We start from the raw sequence: 21,836 nt of genomic DNA, 5'->3' as shown, positions 1-21,836 counted from the left end.
CTGTCTCAGTGTTCCTGTCCCACGGTGGCCAAAGCCTGTGTTCAGCCATGGCACGGGCGTTATCTGAGTCCTGCCGTGTGATTTACATACCCAGGGTGGTGATGGCGCCACAGGTGACCTGTGACGGCTCACCCTCAACCACCTCTACCACAGCACCGACACACTGCCGTCCTCTCCTCTCCATGGATGCTCGGTTCATATGAGCATCCGTGTGTTGTCTCCCCTCCCCTCCTCCTCCTCATTGATTTTTGGTCATATGAACCTCCATATGTTGTCCCCACTGACCCCCTGCGGCGTGGCGGTCCAGCCCATCACGACAGGCCTGTTGAGAGGGTAGTGGGGGTGCGGTGTCCAAGGCCAGGGTAGCTCGCTCCAGAACCCTGTCGTCCTGGAGATGGATGGTGGGGGGAGAAGGGGGGGGCTAGTTTAGTGTAAATCTGACTTTGAAAGGAAGGTATTTATGAGCTGGATCGGGTTAGGGAGGGGAGAGGAGCTGGAGGACAGAATGTGTGGTATGGGACTCGGTGTGCCCTTTTGAGGAGCGTTATGGAGAATTATCTCAGAGGAAAAGTTAGGGCAAGCCACATTTCGTTGATATCCGGTGGACCTCTGGCCATAACGCTCTCGATGTAGTTCCTTCTGTTCTTTGGAGAGGAGCTCTCTGCCCCGCCTCTCAAGTTTTAGGTCCTCCATGTCGCAATCTGCTTCTTCTTCTTTAGCGGAAAGTCGTGACTTGCCAATCGTTCTTGGAAGTGACTCAACCCTCTGGCTTTTGTAAATCATATTGTTCCCTCTGGTGCAGCTTGGGTCCAGTATAACAGTGTGAGAGGGAGAGAAGGAGGGAGGCCGGGAGAGATGAGAGAGAGAGAGAGAGAGAGAGAGAGAGACGAGAGAGACACGAGAGAAGGAGGGAGGCTGGGAGAAATGAGAGAGAGAGAGGGGGAGGGGGAGAGAGAGAGAGGGGGGGGGGGGGGGGGGGAGAGAGGCCGGCCGTCTCTCAGAGAATACATCTTGGTCTCATCATATCCACACACCAGGTGTACTGTCCACACACCATTAAATGTAATGCTAGCCTTTCCGGGCCGTGCAGTACCTCCTGGGTACAGCTAGGGTTTCAGGGGGGGTCCAATAGGGTTGATCCAGGAGATATTAACACGTGTTTACCAGGGGCTAGCGGTTGGAAACTGAACCCCACAAATGTGTTCTCCTGGCCTCACCCCAGCCTTCGGGCCCTCATAGTGGGGGGCATGTTATACCAAGACTCGGACCGCTACAGAACCGACCAGCCTCCTGGGGGCAGTGTGTTCTGTAGTGTCAAGACTCCCTTGTTCAGAGTTCCACTACACTCTGCATACCCCCCCCCCCCCCCCCCCCCCCCCCACCCCTTTTACGCACTTATTGTATGTTGTACGTCGTTGTAGCCTGGCTATTGCCAGACCAAGCTCAATTGTAGATTGCACGTTGGTTTTGGGGAAGCTGCCATCATTCTCTTCAGCACAAGAGGCGTGATCGATGGGCCTAGTGACTCTGTACACAATTGGCTGCTTTCCCTCGCTTCCCTCTCGCAATTGTGTTATACCAGCCAATAGCGTGCCAGGGGGAAAAGGCCAGCTTGGTGATTGGCTCCCGCAAAAACGTATCGAAACTAGAACGAAATGTATTGCTCTTCTCCAGACCCTTCTGAAGGGCGAACTCAAATTGCCGGCAGAACGGGCTGGGGGTACCCAGTCTATCGTCCTGGTACTTAATGTAGGCACTGATTGTATTTTGTACATCATTGCACTCGAAAATAGTCCTCAGCATTGTGTAGCATCTTCTCCTAGCTATCTTGGTTGTGTACGGGTGTAATGGGTTAACCTAGTGATGGTTAGTGCTTGGCACTTGGATCTATGAACATCCTTATTGTACCGACCTGCGATATATGTTGTTTCTCTTTCTTCTGACAAATGTACTTATTGTAAGTGGCTTTGGATAAAAGCGTCTGCAAAATGCCCTGAATGTAAATGACCCGGACCGGTGCAGAACCGGCTGGTCCCGGAATGCCAGGTGCTGGGCTCTGGACGCCCGTCAGATACGGTACATATCGTTAAAGCTGGGGAGATGGTTATTTTCATTCATTCATTCGTTTTCATTCATTCATTTGAAAGTCGCCTCGATCCAAAGTGATTGCAGAGAAGGCTGGTGTTAGGGTGGATCTGGCTTTAAGGGATATGCTGAGATACTATCTGTAAACTGGTGTTTAATTCAGATGAGTTGTTTTGATCCCATCAGGAATCTTTGATCAGATTCCTGATCAATTTGGAATTAGACTGATCAAACTCGTCCGATCTGGGACCAGTTCACAGATATGTCTGATCAGCCCTTTAAGGATGCTGTCAGGTTGAATTTGGGACGTTTGGCTATCGAACACGGTACCTTTTCAGCTGGCATTCAACATCCTGACCACTCGACCATCCTGAATGTTGTCCCATGTGTGGGTCACCCAAACCGGTTGGACCAGTCGTGCCTCCGCTGTTCCCCGGGCGACGTTCAGTTCCTGATGGGGCTGTCAGGCCAAGCTTGGCTAACGTCTTGCGTCAACACCGTTTGATTGCTAGCCAAATGTTGTTTACACAAACGGCAAAGTGATTACATTTATTATACAGCAACTCATGATAAAATATCAAACAATCACTTTAATTCAAAACGTTGGTTGCACGGAAAGCCAGCCCTTTCGTTATTTATGTTTTATTTTTCTTCTTTTGAGTAGTTAAATTGGGAGGGCATGATACCAGCACTGCCAGGGGTTTGCGGTTAGATGCCCAGTGGGGGACCTATTCAAATAATGTATCCACTCATGGTATTTTAAGACACTTTGGATGACAAATCAAAATGTAATCATACAGTGCTTTTTTTTGCAATACAAAGTGCTTCAGGCAAACAACACAACAAGGACTGTGTTCAAAATGATCTGAGTTACATTTATGAAGAATAATTAGAGACAATTACGCTCAGAGTGATTCCAAGAATCATGGGTTGTCTCCCCGCTTTTCCTCCTCCCGCTCTCTACGATGATTGGTCACATGAACATCTGTGTGTTGTCTTCTCCTCTCCTCCTCTCCTCTGATGCTTGGTCATATGAACATCCATGTGTTGCCTCCTCCTCTCCCCTTCCTTCTCCTCCTCCTCCTCATCGATGCTTGGTCATATAAACCTCTGTGTGTTTGTCTCCCTCTCCTCCTCCTGCGGGGGTCTGCAGCATCGTGACCCCGTTCAGCAAGCTGGTGTTCCGCGTGTGGAGCCACCAGACCCTGAAAGCAGACGTCCTGCTGGGCATCGCCACGCTGGACGTCAGCCACACCCTCCAGGCTAACCAGATGAAGAGTGAGTGCAGCCACACGCCTCGTTTGTATGCATGTATGTGTGGGGTCCGATCCCCAATGTCCGCAGACTACCATTGGACCTTGACCCTTTTTAAGCACATAAATAGGAATTCATTGAGAGTTGCTTCGGAGTAGTTGAAGGAGGGAGTGTGTGCGGGCGCTCTGTAGGGACTGACACACAGCGTGAGCGCTTCAGAGCAGATGGAATACATTGTGTTTGTGCTCATGTGATTATCTCTCACTCTCTCACTCCCTGGGTGGGTGTAGGCCAGCCCTGTCACTCTCTGACTGTGTGTGTGTGTGTGTGTGTGTGTGTGTGTGTGTGTGTCTGTGTGTTGTGCAATGCCAAACTGTAGTCCGAGACCACCCCCTAAGCCCTCTAATGGCATAAAAACATGATATGAAAGGTAACACACACACACACACACACACACACACACACACACACACACACACACACACACACACACACACACACATACATATACACACACACACACACACACACACACCCAACCATGCTCCCCGACGGTTCTGGTGACTTCTTTGTAAACCATCTACCCCGTGTAACCTTCTAGAACAAAGTCTGCTCCTAACATCAACAGTGCACTTTGAATGCCTCGTCACAAACACCCATCAACTGGTAATAAATATAATACCAGTCTTATAAATGTGAGCCTGTTTGTGTTTGACTGTGGCCCCGGAGGGAAACTGAGCCTGCAGCTGTCCCGTCTGGCCCCAGATCAGCAGACACCTCAAACCTCGTCAGCTGACTGGCCCTGCAGGTTTATCTTTTTTTTCCCCTGGTGTTTCAGAGTTTGGCTGAGCTATTGAAACTGTGGGAGCAGACACTGAGCTATTCACCGGTGGAGGTGGAGGACTTTGGTCGGACAAACACCAGGCCGTGGCAGGATGCGGTGCAGTGTCACGCACGCCTGCTGCTTCATGCGTGTCTCAATCTCTGACCTATCTCGGCGGATCGCTAGACGTATTACCCAGAATGCAGAATGCAGACCACACGTTGGCAAACGGTTAAAGAGTTGACAAATACACACGGCCTAGTGGTTAGCCCCAGATGTCATCACGAAGCACCACTATTTAAAGGAAGTCGTCTGGGTCATGCAACTGTATTGGAAGCCATCATACCGTATTAACCGAGCAATACTGCAGTATTATTATTTTCTTTTCTCAACATATCTATATTATTTTCAACGAGCCAGGTTGTCGATGTGGTTAGGAAAGAATGCACTATGCCACACACGCTGCCACGCTCTCTGCTCTCATGCACACTCTCGTGCACTCTGTCATGCACACTCTGCTCTCATGCACTCTCACGCATACTCTCTCCTGTCACGCACACTCTCTTCTCTCATGCACACTCTCTGACACACACTTTCGTGCATGCTCTGTCAAGCACTCTGCTCTCATGCACACAATCTGCACTCACGCACGTTTTCATGCACACTCTCATGCACACTCTCACCCTCTATGCTCTCGCGTACACTCTCTGCTCTCATGCACACTCTCTCACGCACGCTCTCGTGCACGCTCTCTGCTCTCGTGCACGCGCTCACAAATGCGATCACACTCTCTGATCTCACGCACGCTCTCGCACTCTCATGCACACTCTGCTCTCATGCACACACTCTGCTCTCATGCACAATCTCTGCTCTCATGCACACTCTCTGATCTCCCGCTCTTTTCTCTTGTGCACGCTGGCCGTCTCACTCCTGATGTGAATGTCACATGTCAGGGAGCTGACATGCGCTCCCCCCCCCCCGCTGCTGCGCCCTAATCACGTTTGTGTCAACTGTTAACGAGCGTTGGTTAATTGGACAGGAAATTGGCCCCAGATTGAAACGTTTAACGGGGAAACAATTACGCGTCTCCTCTTTTCCCTACGGGCCTAATTGCTGCTGTTATGGGGTCTTGTCATTCTTCTGGGGCTAACGAATGGTTGTGTTATGGTGTCCTGTCCTCCCTTTGGGGCTAACGAATGGTTGTGTTATGGTGTCCTGTCCTCCCTTTGGGGCTAATGAATGGCTGTTTTTATTGTCAACATTTTGCTGAGTTTGTGTGTGTGTGTAATCTAATACTAAGCCCTGGAGGGCTTGGTTACACAGAACTACTATATTTACCTTGTCGTGTGTGTGTGTGTGTGTGTGTGTGTTGTTTGCTGCACAGCTGACATCTCTTTCTCTCCAGTCGGGTCTGACTGTACAGTCTCACCGTGTAAATATCTCACCTTGCTCGTCATCAACATATTATTATTATTATTAGTATTATTGTTATTATATGCGTTGTCCTAATTAGATGTGAGTCAAAAAACAACCTCTTTACTGGGCAGGCTTGTCTGCTGGTTACTCCCATGATGCATTGCAAATGATTGCGTCTTAGTTCATGGATGCCTCGCCTAACGTTTAGGTCCAACATTTACAATGATTAACTATAGGATCTGGTTGAAGGATGGTTAAGTTAATACATAAAAATGCATGATATGCAGATGAACAAAATGGAGATCTTAAACAAAGTAGGAAAAATGGACTGGCTTTGTATCACGAGAATGACATCCCATTCCTTCCAGAATGAGAATGATGGTTGATTAAGAATGATGTCTCATAGCCCAATATAGGCTCTCAGAGGTCATGTGACAGTAGAAGAGGTTTTAGACCCCGTCTAACGCGGAAACGATTTTTTTGTTAAAACGTATACTCCTTGTGCGTTTGAGCCGACCGTCCTTACGGATCCGGCGTTTTCGGTGGCCGAAAACACACTTTTTTGAAACCAGGTCCCAGGGTGGATAAGATCATTCGACGTGCCTATGCTTTTTTGTTTTCGGATTCGTGAAGAAGCCAGATACGCAAACGATGACGTCATCGCCCCCCCCCCTCACCAGGAGGGGAACGCTCCGTCATTTATTTTTATTTTTATTTCATTTGTATTCTTCGTGTAGCTTTAAATACAGCCCCTTGTTAAATTTAAATACTAAGTATTTTCTGCTCAATCTAAATGGTTTAAAAACTGCTTTCTCCGCCTCGTCGTCTTCTTTTATTGGTGGAGAACCAGCGCCACACAGTGGCCTTGAACATCTACTACAGCGTTCCTACAGCTAGATGCGTTCTCGCAATGAGTCCGTCTTAACGGAGATATTCCTGAAACGCATCAAAGGAAACGGGAGGGGAAAAGATCGTTTATTGCCCGTGTTGACGGGCCTTAAAGCCCAGTGTCGATCCCTAACAAGGTGTGTAACCTTCCATCAGAACACACGCCCAGCTGGTATTGAACCAGGGCTTTGTCGGGTACAGTAGGAGGAGATTAGAGCAGAATGCAGCGTCAACACAAAAGCCGAGTGTCAATAAAGGTTTCTATGAGGAGGGACGGCCCGACCCAAGGTTGTCACATCGGTGACTTCAGCGGTGAAGTTTTGTTCTCGGGGAGGACGACACACTAAGGGGCCTTCCGTGATGAATCACAGGCGAGGAGCTCCGTCGCCATGGCTGCCGTGGGACTGTGTTGACGGTGTGATGTCATGACTGCAAGTAGCAAGTGAAATCCTGCAGGTTTTGAGTCCTGCTGTTCATTGGCGTAACTTTATTTTTCTTTCTGTTTTGTCTCACACACCCTTCTTCTCTCTTGCTCCCTCTCTCCCAATCGCACCCCCTCTCATCCAATCTCTTTCTCCCTCCCTCTCTCTCACCCCCGATCTCACCCCTTTTATCTTTCTCCTCCGTCTCCCTCCCTCTATCTCATCCCGTCGGTCACACCTTGATCTCACTCCAACTCCAATTTCACTCGCTCTCTCGCCCTCCGTCTCATAACTCCATCCCCTCCCACCCACGCGTCTCTCTCCCCGACCTCTCCTCTGCCCCCACCTGCCGTCCACCTCTCTCCTACCTCTCCCCCTCCTGTCAATCTCTCCCCCTCCCCCAGTCTCTGAGGTGGTACAGACCCTGAAGCTGAGCGCCGACCGGGAGCAGACGGACGTGGTGGGCGATCTGTCCGTCTGTCTGGACGGGATGACCGTGGACCCAGAGGCCTTCGCAGCAGCCCAGGCCAATCACCACGGTAACCCCCCCCCCTGCAGTTTGACACGAGGGCAGGTGCCACGGCTGTCTGCCGTCAGATTGTTATAGAGATCAGCTTATCTCTGACGACTCGTCATGACTAATGAGCCTCACACCTGGTGCTCAGACATCATGTGTCTGTGTGCATGTCACCAAGCGTAGTTTGAGCACCTGTTTTACATGCTACAGTGATGGGATAGTGACTCTCATGTCTGTGTTTGTGTCCCCTCAGCTACGACCAACGGGGAACCCCAACACAACGGAGAACCCCCCCTGGGGTAAGGGGCTCTCCTCGGTTCACTTTGGGACGAAGGGTTCCGAGATTCATTTTTAAACATTATTGAACTTGTGTTTTGCGGCGCGCAAAACACATTTCATGCTAAAACATGTGATTACCTAGATCATGTTAAGGAACTGAAACATGTGATACCTGCAACATGCTAAGGAACTGAAACATGCGATACCTAGAACATGCTAAGGAACTTAAACATGTCATACCTGGAACATGCTAAGGAAATTAAACATGTCATACCCAGAACGTGCTAAGGAACTGAAACATGTGATAACCTACAACATGCTAAGGAACTGAAAGCTGTGTTTAACCTACAACATGCTAAGGACCTGAAACATGTGATAACCTACATCATGCTAAGGACCTGAAACATGTGATAACCTACAACATGCTAAGGACCTGAAACATGTGATAACCTACAACATGCTAAGGACCTGAAACATGTGATAACCTACAACATGCTAAGGACATAAAGCTGTGTTTAACCTACAACATGCTAAGGACCTAAAACATGTGATAACCTACAACATGCTAAGGTCATATAGCTGTGTTTAACCTACAACATGCTAAGGACCTGAAACATGTGATAACCTACAACATGCTAATGACATAAAGCTGTGTTTAACCTACAACATGCTAAGGACCTAAAACATGTGATAACCTACAACATGCTAAGGACCTGAAACATGTGATAACCTACAACATGCTAAGGACCTGAAACATGTGATAACCTACAACATGCTAAGGACCTGAAACATGTGATAACCTACAACATGCTAAGGACCTGAAACATGTGATAACCTACAACATGCTAAGGACCTGAAACATGTGATAACCTACAACATGCTAAGGACCTGAAACATGTGATAACCTACAACATGCTAAGGACCTGAAACATGTGATAACCTACAACGTGCTCAGGACCCGATCTGTTTCTGATCAGGCGCAGCCGGGACGGCTCCCCGGCGCTGGACGAGCTGGAGTACCGCTCATCCCCGAAGGCCCGGCACGCGGTCAACGGCACAGGCTCCTCCCCCTCCCCTTCGGTGACATCAGAGGGCGCCCGCCCCCTCCGCCCCCCCAGGCCCTCGAGGCCGCCTCCCCCGACGCCCCGCAGACCCGCCTCCTCGCCAGGTGAGAGGTCGTGTGGGTGTAGCTTGCGTCGTGACCGGTCTGGCCTCCAGCCTCTTAACAGTGTAAACGAACGGACCAATCAGGGCTCGGGGGAGGGACTTATAGCTCAGGGCGAGGGCAAGGACTACGAAACTCTGGATTCTACAGAATTTCATAATTTCATAACCCCGCCCCGAGAGGAGTGTAGCAATCCGAGCCTTTTTATCTGAATGACACAGAATGACAGCACAGAGAGACGAACCGCGGCCAAAGCAAGACTTACACTCACTGAACCTCTCCTCTGTTTTTATATTATTATCTCGCCATATTATTGTGCTGTGGGGTAATCTGCACATTAATCATGTGCAGACGTGAACTCCCATAGAAGTGTGGGTGTCTCTACTTGCGTTTATTAATAGAACTACGATGATCTCGTGTGATGGGGTTTGACCCCGGCCCCGAAGGTATTGGGTTCCATACCCTTGAGCAAGAAGCTTCTACGGCCCCGTAATGCTGCGTGACTGACCGGGAGGAGAGTGTAATGAATGAACGGTATCGTTACATTTTTTACATTTTACATTCAGGGCATTTAGCAGACGCTTTATCCAAAACTTTAATCCAAAGCGACTTGCAATGGTTCATACTAGGGGTCTGCACGGGTACACATGTGCACATGTAACCGGTTAGTAAATCTTAACCGTTTAGGAAAAATCAGTAAACGAAAACCGTAAAAAATAATAATAATCACCGCGCCATTCGTTTCAATGGGAATCGCGGCGGTCTATACTTTCAACCTAAAGTGTAAATATTTATAATTTGAAATTCGTCCCAGCCTTCATACCACAGATACTATAGGGTATAACCGCGTTGTCTGATTACAGTTTAATGTAACAGTAAGCTGACAACATCGCTAATTAACACCGCAACTGCAAATTAACCACACGGAGATAACCATGGCAACCGGTCAAACAAATTTTCTTTTTGCGATCATTCTGCGCACGCATTCGCCGTGTTGATAAGCAAATAATCCCCCTATAGCGCGACTGCGGTCCACTTTAAAAAAAAAAAAAAATCATTAATTAATAAAAAAAACGGTTAACCGTGTGCACGAATAAAAAAGGGGTCGTGTAACCGTTCACACCCCTAGTTCATACACACATTCACGGCAGAGTCGACCATACGAGCCATCTCGTCAGAAACAGGGCGGCGTCTCGCTCAGGGACGCCTCGACACTCGGCTAGGAGGAGCCGGGGATCGAACCAGCAACCCTGGGGTTACCGCTCAGCCCGCTCCGCCTCCTGAGCTGGCTGATCCCGTACAGCGGACAGCAGCTCCCTCTGTGCACCTTGTGCATTAACAGACTCTCCCCGCCCCCCCTAGCCTCCTCCTCCAACGGCTCCTTGGCGGCGGACTCCAGCGAGGGCCCCTCGGGCTCCGACACGCCGGTCCGGGCCCCCACAGTGGCGCCCAGCGCCCCCGCGGCCCCAGCGGCCCCAGCGGCCCCAGCGGCCCCAGCGGCCCCAGCGGCCCCTGCCTCAGACACCCAGGGCCCCCCCGCCGGGAACCCCGCCGGGCCCCCTGGGTGTGGGTCCGGGTCGGGGGCCATCGCTAAGCCGGCCTCCACCGGCGGCGTGGTGGCTAACCCCGCGGCCACGCCCCGGGCCCCTGCGGTCAACACGGGGCCCCTCCCTCCTGGGTGAGTGGATTGGTGTTATAATGGTATTCATTATGGGGACATTTTGTATATAGGGCTTGGTTTACTTCACATCCATCCCTCTCGACTGATGATTGGTTGTTGTGGTAATGTGGTTGGGGATCTGGGCTGATCTGATTGGTTGTTGTGGTCATGTGGACGGGGTGAGCGCTGATCTGATTGGTTATTGTAGTGATGAGGTTGGGTCCCGGCTGATCTGATTGGTTGTCGGGGTCATCATGGTGGGTGTGGGCTGATCTGATTGGTTGTTGTGGTCATGTGGGTGGGGATCTGGGCTGTTCTGATTGGTTGTTGTGGTCATGTGGTTGGGTCTGGGCAGATCTGATTGGTTGTTTTGGTCATGTGGGCGGGGATCTGGGCTGTTCTGATTGGTTGTAGTGATCATGTGGGCGGGGTCTGAGCTGACCTGATTGGTTTTGCGGTCATGTGGGCGGGGTCTGAGCTGATCTGATTGGTTGTCGTGGTAAAGTGGTTGCATCTGGGCTGATCTGATTGGTTGGTGTTCCAGGTGGGAGCAGCGGGTAGACCAGAACGGCAGGCTGTACTTCGTGGACCACGTGGAGAAGAGGACCACGTGGGAGCGGCCAGAACCACTGCCTTCTGGGTAAAGACGGCCGCCATCTTGGATCCTGTCCTTCCTAAAGCTTCCCATCTCTAAGACAACATGGAACTGAAATGGGCTTTTTGGCTGCTCATGATAGTATCTATCATCACAAGCCATCAGTTAAGATGGGTTATGATGATATGTAACTATATTATGATGAGACAATATCTAGTGTCATAACCCTTCTCCCCTCATCTCTCTGGCCTGGATGTCATCTAACAGTGAGATGATGGTGTGTAGCTCTTTAGTAGATGTTCCATACTGAGGTGGTGTATTACAGAGCAGGAGGGCTAGAGCAGAGCATGAATAAGCCTTGAATGGTTAGGTGTCTCCATAATGTAAAGGAGGTATTGTATGGTTCCTATGAATGTTTAATGTACGGTAGACTGGTACTCTGTATTCCATGGTGTCAGTAGGGCTGGGATCTCTCCTGCACGCTAATGCGAGCGTGTTCCTTAACCTCTGACCGATGCTTGGTTACTCTTTGAGACACCATGACGATCGCACCTTCGTCCCTCCCTCGTTCACAAACTCACCCACTCTCCTCCTCTCTCTGTCTCCATCTATCTCCCCCTCCTCCTCTCTCCCCCCCATCTCTCTCTCTTCTCCACCTCCCCCTCTCTCCCTTCCTTTCCCACTTACATTCTCTCTTTCCTCCCCTCTCTTCTCTACTTCCCTCTCCCTCCATCTCACACCGCTTCCGCTACCTCCTCCTGTCCCTTTCTCCTTCCCGCCTACCTTTCTCTCCCTCCCCCTCTCCCCCTACCTCCTCCCCCATCTCTTTCTGCTTCTCTCTCTCCCCCCCTCCCCCCTCTCTCCCTTCTCCTTTCTCTCCCCCTGACTTTATCTCTCTCTTCCCCCCTCCCACTCTCTCCTCCTCTTCCCTCCCCCCCACCCTCCCCCTTTCTCCCTCCATCTCACACCTCTTGCGCTCCCTCACCCTTTCCCTTCCTCTTTCCCTCCTACCTTTCTCTCTGACCCCCTCCCCCCATCTCTCTCTGCTTCTCCCTCTCTTCTCCACCTCCCCCTCTCTCCCTTCCTTTCCCACTTATTTTCTCTCTTTCCTCTCCCCTCCTCCCCCTCTCTCCTCTTTCCCTCCCCCCCTCCCCCTCATCTCTCTGCTTCTCTCTCTTCTCCTCCTCCCCCCCTCTCCCTTCCTTTCCCACTTATTTTCTCTCTTTCCTCTCCCCTCCTCCCCCTCTCTTCTCTACTTCCCTCTCCCCTCCGTCTCACACCTCTTCCGCTCCCTCCCCGTTTCCCTTCCCCCCCCCCCCCCCCCCCCCCCCCCCAGCTGGGAGCGTCGTGTGGACCCCATGGGGCGTGTGTACTTCGTGGACCACATCACGCGCACCACCACGTGGCAGCGCCCCACCATGGAGACAGTGAGGAACTACGAGCAGTGGCAGCACCAGCGCAGCCAGCTACAGGGCGCCATGCAGCAGTTCAACCAGAGGTTCATCTACGGGGTGAGTGGTGGGGTTTGGTGCTGTGGGGTTCTACTAGTCCACGGGGAGGGGGAGGGGGGGGATATGTTAAAAACATGTCCTGGATGTCTCGTGTTTGCAGTCTGCGGTGAGAATACGGAACGGGATCTCGTGAGATGAGGATGGTCTCACGAGATCCCGTTCGGAGAAACAGAACGGGATCTGAGACGCGGAACAGGATCCGGTCAGGACGGTCTCACGAGATCACGTTCTGAGAAACAGAACGGGATCTGAGACGCGGAACAGGATCCGGTCAGGACGGTCTCACGAGATCACGTTCTGAGAAACAGAACGGGATCTGAGACGCGGAACGGATCCGGTCAGGACGGTCTCACGAGATCACGTTCTGTTTCTCACAAGATCACGTTCTGTTTCTCGAACGTGATGTCGTGAGGCCATCCTGATCACGCGAGATCCGGGTGGTCTAACGAGATCCGGGTGGTCTAACAAGATCCGGGTGGTCTAACGAGATCCGGGTGGTCTAACGAGATCATGGTGGTCTAACGAGATCACGTTCTGTTTCTCACTGCAGAAGCCGCTTTTTGATGGACGGGACGGAGCAATCAAAACTGTCATGCTGCTTCCATATCTTTAAATCAAAACTTGTTTTGGTTGTGTGTTGTTCTTCATTTTGTCTGTAAACTGAGCCAGTATGTATAAGACGATTCTCAGAACTCGGTCTGATTTCAAATCAGATTCAGACCTTTCCATCTCCGGAAGGTTCCGGGTTCAAACCCCGATGTCCACAGTCTGAGCTGTAGGCCTAGTCCTTGAGCAGGAGGTCCTATCCCCTACGCTCCTGGGGGACAGGACGATGACAGCGTGGCCCTCACGTCAGTACCTGAGTGTGACGCGGAGGTGTTGAGTCTGGGTAAATCGGCCTCTGTGTTTGTGAAGCTACAGGACCAGGTGCCTGCGGCGCAGAGCGACCCCCTGGACTCCCTGCCGCTCGGATGGGGTGAGTACCCGCACACACCCACACTCATCCACATCCACATTCAGGGCGCTGAGCAGACGCTTTTATCCAAAGCGACTTACAATGAGTACATTTGTCAGGAGAAAGAGAAACAATATATCGCTGTTTGTACAGTTATGGAAACAAGTGCAAAGCCCTAACAAGCTAGGTTAACCCATCCCCGTACACAACAAAGATAGGATAAGATTTAGGGATCGACCGATACAGATTTTTTAGTTTTAATCAGCCTTAGCCGATAACCGATACGCCGATACCGATTTTCTTGAGCCGATATTTTGAGCCGATAATACCCTGGAAATCCAGAGTTCTCGCAAGATCACAATTTGAATTTGCTCAGCGAGTCACTCTGGGAACAAGCAATATACTCGTGGATATTGTGGGCCTCCCCTGGCCCAGAACATTAATCGATCACATCGATGTTTCAAAAGCGGGCCAAAAGGGTTGCTGTTTTACCGACCGGATACGGCAAGAGTCTTATCTATTGGTTAGCTCCACTGGTCTGGATACGTCACCCCTTGTATCCTTCTGATCGGTCACAGTGTTATCCAACGTGTGTTATCCAGTGATATTTTCAAATGCATGCTTGGTGCCGCCCCTCGAGTTGGGCCATTTTCATTACTCGCCAGACCCTACAGCTTTCTAGATGTAGGTCTGGATTTCCAGGCTAAGCCTCCCTCAGTTTACATCATAAAAATGACACAATGATGATAACAAATGTTACAATGTCTCAATTTAAAAAAAATTAACATTGATTGAACTGTCTGTAAATCACGGCAAAAAAAAAAAAAAATACTCGGCCGATACTGGAAAAAATATCGGCCGATACGATACACGTAAAAACGCAAATATCGGCCGATAATGCCGGCCGATATATCGGTCGATCACTAATAAGATGCCACACAATGCTAAGTACTATTTTTTTGTGCCAGGATATACAACGTACAATTAGTGCGTACATTAAGTGCGGGGACGTACAAAATGCGTTAAGTGTGGGAGGTTGGAGGCCATGATAGAGGGCAGGGTCTGGGTGAACTCGAACATGTTGTGAGGTTAAACGCGGTGCAGGCGGCCATGTTGTGAGGCTTAACGCGGTGCAGGCGGCCATGTTGTGAGGTTAAACGTGGCGCAGGCGGCCATGTTGTGAGGTTAAGCGCGGTGCAGGCGCCTCCCAGGTCCTCACCGGCGGCCATGTTTGTTGTGTGTTTGCAGAGAAGAGGACGGACAGCACCGGACGGGTCTACTTCGTTCACCACCAGACTCGGACCACCCAGTGGGAAGACCCACGGACGCAGGGGTCAGTCCGCGTGTGTGTGTGTGTGTGTGTCTTTGTCTGTGTGTGTGTGTGTGTGTGTGTGTGTGTGTGTGTGTGTGTGTGTGTGTGTGTGTGTGTGTGTGTGTGTGTGTGTGTGTGTGTGTGTGTGTGTGTGTGTATTTATCTCATTGCCTATGTTTGTCTCTGAGTGCACCTTTTGTGTGTCTATATTTCTGTGTCGTGTCTTTATCTTGCCTATGTGTCCGTATAACTTGTGTGTGTGAGTGTACATCGTTTCTAACTGTGTGTATCTTGTGTATGTCTCGTCCGCCCGCGCTTGTGTGTGTGTGTGTATACCTTGTCTGTGTGTGTGCATCCTGCATTAATACGCGTGTAGTTGTGTGTGTGTCTTGTATGAATGTGTCTGTCTGGTATTAATGTGCGCATTCATTTGTGTAGCTGTTACTAATGTGCGTATCTGTGTGCATCTTGCCCTAATGTGTGTGTCCATGGGCGTCTTGTATTGGGGTGTGCGCAGGCTGCTGAACGAAAAGCCCCTTCCCGAGGGCTGGGAGATGAGGTTCACGGTGGACGGGATCCCCTACTTCGTGGACCACAACCGCCGGGCCACCACCTACATCGACCCCCGCACCGGGAAGTCCTCCCTGTAGGTCCCCCCCGCCCGCACCCTTCACACCCTCAGGGGGGCTGTCACCCTCTAGTCACACACTGGGGGGGGGTCAGTCGATCCCACTCCCTCTTGTGGACCTAAACTGCCCCTAAACGGCAGAGAAGAATACGAGTTGGCAGTTCGTCAGTGTGACAAACTATCAACTCAATCAAACGTATTCTTACTGACGTGTCTTTGGTCGACTTTGTGGTCTTCTTAAAAAAAAACGAGTTCTATACTATCCTGTAGGATGATGACTTTGATGGTTCATCAATCGTGTTCTCCGTTCTAATTAGTCACGTAGTAATGGAGCTCGACGAGGGGTTGTTTTTCAATGTCGTGTATGGCCGAAGTGTGACCCAGAGCGGGAACATGAGTGCGTAAAGGACACGTGATCTATGTAAACATGGCATTAACATCCCCTGTACAGCGCATCATGTCACGGAAGCACCCGGCGCAGCATAAACGAAACGCATCGTCATTTAGCAGCTCATTTAGCAGCTCATTCAGCAGCTCCCTACCGCTAATGAATATGGGATATCAGGGCAGGACGCTGATGTGTGTAGACTCTAGTGGGCGAGGCTGTTGACTTGTCAGCCTCGGCCAGTGTCTGGGGTGTAATTAAGCGTCCGCAGAGGGTCATGCCTGGAACGCAGGACTAACCTGTTGAAACGGATTAGGTGTCTACTCCCGGCCAGCGCGTGAAGGCTCAGAGTGTTGTTCTCTGTGTAAAGTCTTCGACCCTCCGTTGCAGAAAAAAAACACACTAGCTTCTCGGGAGGGTCTCCTGCTAAAATGTTTTTTTTGAAACCGATTAAGGGTTACGATAAATGCAAGGTTAGCCTGTAAAAATACCCATTTTTAAGATCTTCTACTGCTTATGATCGTCTTGTGTGTATAGTCCAGGCTCAGTGAGCAATGTTCCTGATACAATGCTGGCACTGTTACCTCTCTCTGCATTCCACTCCTCTGTCTAACTCCCCTGCTGCTATACATTAATCTTCCTCCCCTCTTCTCTCCCCCTCTCTCTCTCTCCCCCACAGTGAGAATGGTCCCCAGATCACGTATGTGCGCGACTTCAAGGCCAAGGTCCAGTACTTCCGCTTCATGTGCCAGGTAGGTTCCCCTTGGTGTTCACGCGGGTGCGCCATGACGTCACCTGACTCTGATTTGCACGGCGAGGTGCACAGCTCTGACCCAAGATCAGTTCAGGGTTCCCTAGGACCACATTCAGTAGCCTCGCGCTCCCGCTGAAAACACAACAACAAACGGACGCTGTTCTCTTGTCCCTGCAGCAACACTCGATGCCTCAGCACATCAAGATCACCGTCTCCAGGAAAACTCTGTTTGAGGACTCCTTCCAACAGGTTAGTCCTCATTCCTGGTGTGTCAGAGCTCACAGGCAAAGGTCGGATTCGATGTCTCCATGTGGGGCCCCCACCTACACCCCTCTTACGCACTTATTGTATGTTTGTACGTCCTGGCACTTAATGTACACACTTATTGTGTGACGTAGTTCCTGGCACTTATAAATAGTACTTACTTAACCTAGCGATTGTAAGTGCTTGGCACTTTGTTCTATGAACATCCTTACTGTTTCAGACAGAGATATATATATCGTTGCTTCTCTTTCTTCTGACGAATGTACTTATTGTAAGTCTCGTTGGATAAAAGCGTCTGCGAAATGCCCTCAATGTAAACTTAAATGACACCCAATGACCTCTGACCCCATGACCTCTGACCTCTCTAGATCATGAGCTTCAACGCCCAGGACCTGCGCAGGAAGCTGTGGATCATCTTCCCGGGGGAAGAAGGTCTGGACTATGGAGGCGTGGCCAGGCAAGTGTTCCGCTGTTAACCCCGCCTCCTTTGGAAGGCGTGGCCAGGCAAGGGTTCTGTTGTTAACCCTGCCTCCTATAGTAGGCGTGGCCAGGCAAGTGTTGTTAACCCCACCTCCTTTAGAAGGCGTGGCCAGGCAAGTGTTGTTAACTCCGCCTCCTTTAGAAGGCGTGGCCAGGCAAGTGTTCCGCTGTTAACCCCGCCTCCTTTAGAAGGCATGGCCAGGCAAGTTCTGTTAATCCCGCCTTCTTTAAAAGGCGTGGCCAGGCAGGTGTTTTTAACCCCGCCTCCTTTAGAAGGCGTGGCCAAGCAAGTGCTGTAAACCCCACCTCCTTTAGAAGGCGTGGCCAGGCAAGTGCTGTTAACTCTGCCTCCTTTAGAAGGCGTGGCCAGGCAAGTGTTGTTAACTCTGCCTCCTTTAGAAGGCGTGGCCAGGCAAGTGTTCCGCTGTTAACCCCGCCTCCTTTAGAAGGCATGGCCAGGCAAGTTCTGTTAATCCCGCCTTCTTTAAAAGGCGTGGCCAGGCAGGTGTTTTTAACCCCGCCTCCTTTAGAAGGCGTGGCCAGGCAAGTGTTCCGCTGTTAACCCCGCCTCCTTTAGAAGGCATGGCCAGGCAAGTTCTGTTAACCCCGCCTTCTTTAAAAGGCGTGGCCAGGCAGGTGTTTTTAACCCCGCCTCCTTTAGAAGGCGTGGCCAGCTAAGTGCTGTAAACTCCACCTTCTTTAGAAGGCGTGGCCAGGCAAGTGCTGTTAACTCCGGTCGATCAGCCGCTGGCCGCTAAAGGAGAGTTCCGCTGTTAACCCCTCCTTCTTCAGCCCTGGCAGCAAAACCCACCTATAGGCAGTGAGACCAAAAGGGAGGGCTACATGTTCTACTGTGCTAGAGGGCTGGGGGAGTGAGTGAGTGACACACTGTGTGACAGGTAGAATGACATAATTATGTTAAAGCCGTTTTGGATCCCTACTGTCAAATTAAGCATTTTGTGCTCAGGTTGTATTTTGTCACGTACACCAATTCCGGGAATTCTTCTCTTGTCAAAACAAGTCAACAAAAACGTTCCCCACCCTTTGTGAGTGGTGATAGTGGTATGGCCCGTGTCTAACAGTGGAAAGCCAAATGTAACCCCATTTCTGCGGGTAACCGTGTTTCTTAACTACCATGTAACCGCTGATGCTTGGTTAAGTCTCCTAGGTAACCTGATCAGTATTCGATCCAATCGTATGTACTGTATTATCATCGTAACACGGTAAAGGCACGAAGAAGGAATTTACTCTGAGCATGACTCAAGCGGTCAGATATTCGCTACGGTATCAAGGCTTTTATTTTGAAATGTTAAATCTTTTATTTTGAAATCTCTCCTCGTGCAGAGAGTGGTTCTTCCTGCTGTCCCACGAGGTGCTCAACCCCATGTACTGCCTGTTCGAGTACGCCGGCAAGGACAACTACTGCCTGCAGATAAACCCCGCCTCCTACATCAACCCCGACCACCTCAAGTACTTCCGCTTCATCGGGCGCTTCATCGCCATGGTAACGCTCGCTCTCACACGCATGCGGGGGGATGGGCCTTTGAAGGAATGTGGCAGGGTTGGTCCGACCAAATTGTTCACTATTAGAGTGTCTTGTAGTGGGACTTGTAAATTTTATTGTAGAGTGACATGTAAAGCGTCTTGGAGAGTGTCTTGCAGAGTGACTTGTAAAGTTTATTGTAGAGTGACTTGTAAAGTGTCTTGACCATTAGTTAGTATAACCTTACCTTAGCGCGCTAGCGTTAGGTTTAAGCTAACATGAGCGCGCTTGTGTTCGGTTTAACCTAATGTTAGCCCGCTAGCGTTAGGTTTAAGCTAACGATGAGGCGCTGGCGTTGAACGTATCCAAGCATTAACCTTAAGGTGTCTCGCTGGTGTACCAACGTTAAAGTGTGCCGGTGCATTAAGCGTCCCCCTGCGTGCGTTCCCCCTCGCCAGGCGCTGTTCCACGGCAAGTTCATCGACACGGGCTTCTCGCTGCCCTTCTACAAGCGCATGCTGAACAAGCCCTGGGCGCTGAAGGACCTGGAGTCCATCGACCCCGAGTTCTACAACTCCCTCATCTGGATCAAGTAAGTCCCCAACGCAGCCTGTCTCCTGTTTGATGGCGTTAGTGGTTGAGTGTGTTACTGGTTGATAGTGTGTTAGTGGTTGATAGTGTGTCGGTGGTTGATAGTGTGTTAGTGGTTGATAGTGTGTTAGTGGTTGATAGTGTGTCGGTGGTTGATAGTGTGTTTGATGGAGAATGCATCTGTGCTCCTCAGGATGAAGTGTTTAGATGTTGTGTGTTAGATGATGAATGCACCTGTGGTCCTCAGGGATAACGACATCGAGGAGTGCTGTCTGGAGATGTGTTAGATGATGTGTTAGATGATGATGATGATGTGTTAGATGATGATGTGTTAGAATGATGATGTGTTAGATGATGATGATGTGTGTTAGATGATGATGATGTGTTAGATGATGATGATGTGTTAGATGATGATGTGTTTGATGATTCTGTGCTCCTCAGGGATAACGACATCGAGGAGTGCTGTCTGGAGATGTGTTAGATGATGATGATGTGTTAGATGATGATGATGTGTTAGATGATGATGTGTTTGATGATTCTGTGCTCCTCAGGGATAACGACATCGAGGAGTGCTGTCTGGAGATGTACTTCTCGGTGGATAAGGAGATCCTGGGGGAGATCACCACCCATGATCTGAAGGAGGGCGGAGGAGACATCCAGGTCACCGAGGAGAACAAGGAGGAGTACATCAGGTGAGGCTCGCTCTCACTCGCTCGCTCTCACTCACTTTCTCTCACACTCACTCACTTTCTCTGTTTCACTCTTTCACCCCGTCGCTCTTACCCAATTTCACTCACTCACTCACTCGCTTTTGTGTGTGTGTGTGTGTGTGTGTGCGTGCGTGTGCGTGTGTGTGTGTGCGTGTCCAGGCTGGTGGCGGAGTGGCGTCTGTCCCGGGGCGTGGAGGAACAGACCCAGGCCTTCTTCGAGGGCTTCAACGAGATCCTCCCCCAGCAGTACCTGCAGTACTTTGACGCCAAGGAGCTGGAGGTAGGGGGGTGTGTGTGTGTGTGTGTGTGTGTGTGTGTGTGTGTGTGTGTGTGTGTGTGTGTGTGTGTGTGTGTGTGTGTGTGTGTGTGTGTGTGTGTGTGTGTGTGTGTGTGTGTGGGGGGGGGGTAATGCAACTCCACACCAGGAGTTGCATTACCTGTGTTATCCAGGTGAAGTGTGTAAATGTTTGTGTTTGTTGTCCAGGTGATGCTGTGTGTGTGTGTGTGTGTGTGTGTTCCCCAGTTGATGTTGTGTGTCAATGTGTCTGTGTTTCCCAAGTGATGTTGTTTGTTTATTTTAAGGTGTCTGTTCCCCAGGTGACGCTGTGTGTTAAAGACAGTGTGTGTGTTAATGTGTGTATTCCCCAGGTGATGCTGTGTGTTAATGTGTGTTTGTGTCTCTGTGTGTGTTCTCCAGGTGATGCTGTGTGTTAATAGTGTGTGTGTTCCCCAGGTGATGCTGTGTGTTAACGTGTGTGTGTGTGTGTGTGTGTGTTCCCCAGGTGATGCTGTGTGTGTGTGTGTGTTCCCCAGGTGATGCTGTGTGTTAACGTGTGTGTGTGTGTGTGTTCCCCAGGTGATGCTGTGTGTTAACGTGTGTGTGTGTGTGTGTGTTCCCCAGGTGATGCTGTGTGTTAACGAGTGTGTGTGTGTTCCCCAGGTGATGCTGTGCGGTATGCAGGAGATCGACCTGGCCGACTGGCAGAGGAACACCATCCTCCGTCACTACGCCCGGGGAGCAAAGCAGATCAACTGGTTCTGGCAGGTCGGCAGATACACCTCCTCCACCTAACATCTGCACCACCTCCACCTTCTAACATCTGCACCACCTCCACCTTCTAACATCTGCACCACCTTCACCTTCTAACATCTGCACCAACTTCTGCAAACATCTGTAGATTACATCCAGAAGCAGTGAATTAACGTGTGTGTGTGTGTGTGTGTGTGTGCGTCAGTTGATGAAGGAGATGGACAACGAGAAGCGGATGCGGTTGCTGCAGTTTGTGACGGGCACCTGTCGTCTGCCAGTGGGGGGCTTCGCTGACCTCATGGGTGAGTCACCGGACACGCCCCCCCCCCCCCCCTCTAAAGGGGGCGGGGCCAAGAGAGGAACACACCTGGCTCCGCCCAGAAGTTTGAACGTTGAATTTGCTGGAAAAGCTGGAACATTAGAGAGAATGTCGCGGGAGAGCTTTGATGTGATGTCGTTTGTTTGTGACGTGATGTGCAGGGAGCAACGGACCCCAGAAGTTCTGCATCGAGAGGGTGGGCCGGGAGAACTGGCTGCCCAGGAGTCACACCTGGTTGGTAGACGTTTTCTGCACGTGAACTACACTCTAACCACACGTGAACTACCATTAACTACCCATGGGTTAGAGG

At 50.5% G+C, this 21,836-nt stretch overlaps 1 protein-coding gene across 2 annotated transcripts in view; it reads left to right on the top strand.

The window, feature by feature from the left end:
* Positions 1-21,836, top strand: part of itchb (itchy E3 ubiquitin protein ligase b) — a 30,127-nt gene that overhangs the window by 4,931 nt on the left and 3,360 nt on the right. Inside the window, exons 4-23 of one of the 2 annotated variants that reach the window (XM_079741774.1) lie at positions 3,239-3,363; positions 7,293-7,427; positions 7,659-7,704; positions 8,662-8,852; positions 10,212-10,527; positions 11,054-11,149; positions 12,441-12,615; positions 13,537-13,591; positions 14,819-14,903; positions 15,400-15,528; positions 16,575-16,647; positions 16,827-16,898; positions 17,282-17,370; positions 18,738-18,897; positions 19,335-19,468; positions 20,019-20,159; positions 20,337-20,457; positions 21,118-21,222; positions 21,413-21,509; positions 21,688-21,760. In XM_079741774.1, the coding sequence (XP_079597900.1) occupies positions 3,239-3,363; positions 7,293-7,427; positions 7,659-7,704; positions 8,662-8,852; positions 10,212-10,527; positions 11,054-11,149; positions 12,441-12,615; positions 13,537-13,591; positions 14,819-14,903; positions 15,400-15,528; positions 16,575-16,647; positions 16,827-16,898; positions 17,282-17,370; positions 18,738-18,897; positions 19,335-19,468; positions 20,019-20,159; positions 20,337-20,457; positions 21,118-21,222; positions 21,413-21,509; positions 21,688-21,760 (2,418 nt within the window). Of the gene's footprint in view, positions 1-3,238; positions 3,364-7,292; positions 7,428-7,658; positions 7,705-8,661; positions 8,853-10,211; positions 10,528-11,053; positions 11,150-12,440; positions 12,616-13,530; positions 13,592-14,818; positions 14,904-15,399; positions 15,529-16,574; positions 16,648-16,826; positions 16,899-17,281; positions 17,371-18,737; positions 18,898-19,334; positions 19,469-20,018; positions 20,160-20,336; positions 20,458-21,117; positions 21,223-21,412; positions 21,510-21,687; positions 21,761-21,836 lie in introns of both variants that reach the window. The other variant, XM_079741773.1, reaches the window with a different exon arrangement.

The sequence above is a fragment of the Pollachius pollachius genome (genome assembly GCF_949987615.1).
Source record: "Pollachius pollachius genome assembly, chromosome: 8".
NCBI lineage: Eukaryota > Metazoa > Chordata > Actinopteri > Gadiformes > Gadidae > Pollachius > Pollachius pollachius.
Note: the sequence above shows the minus strand (reverse complement) of the source record. Positions and strands in the feature narration are given on the sequence as shown.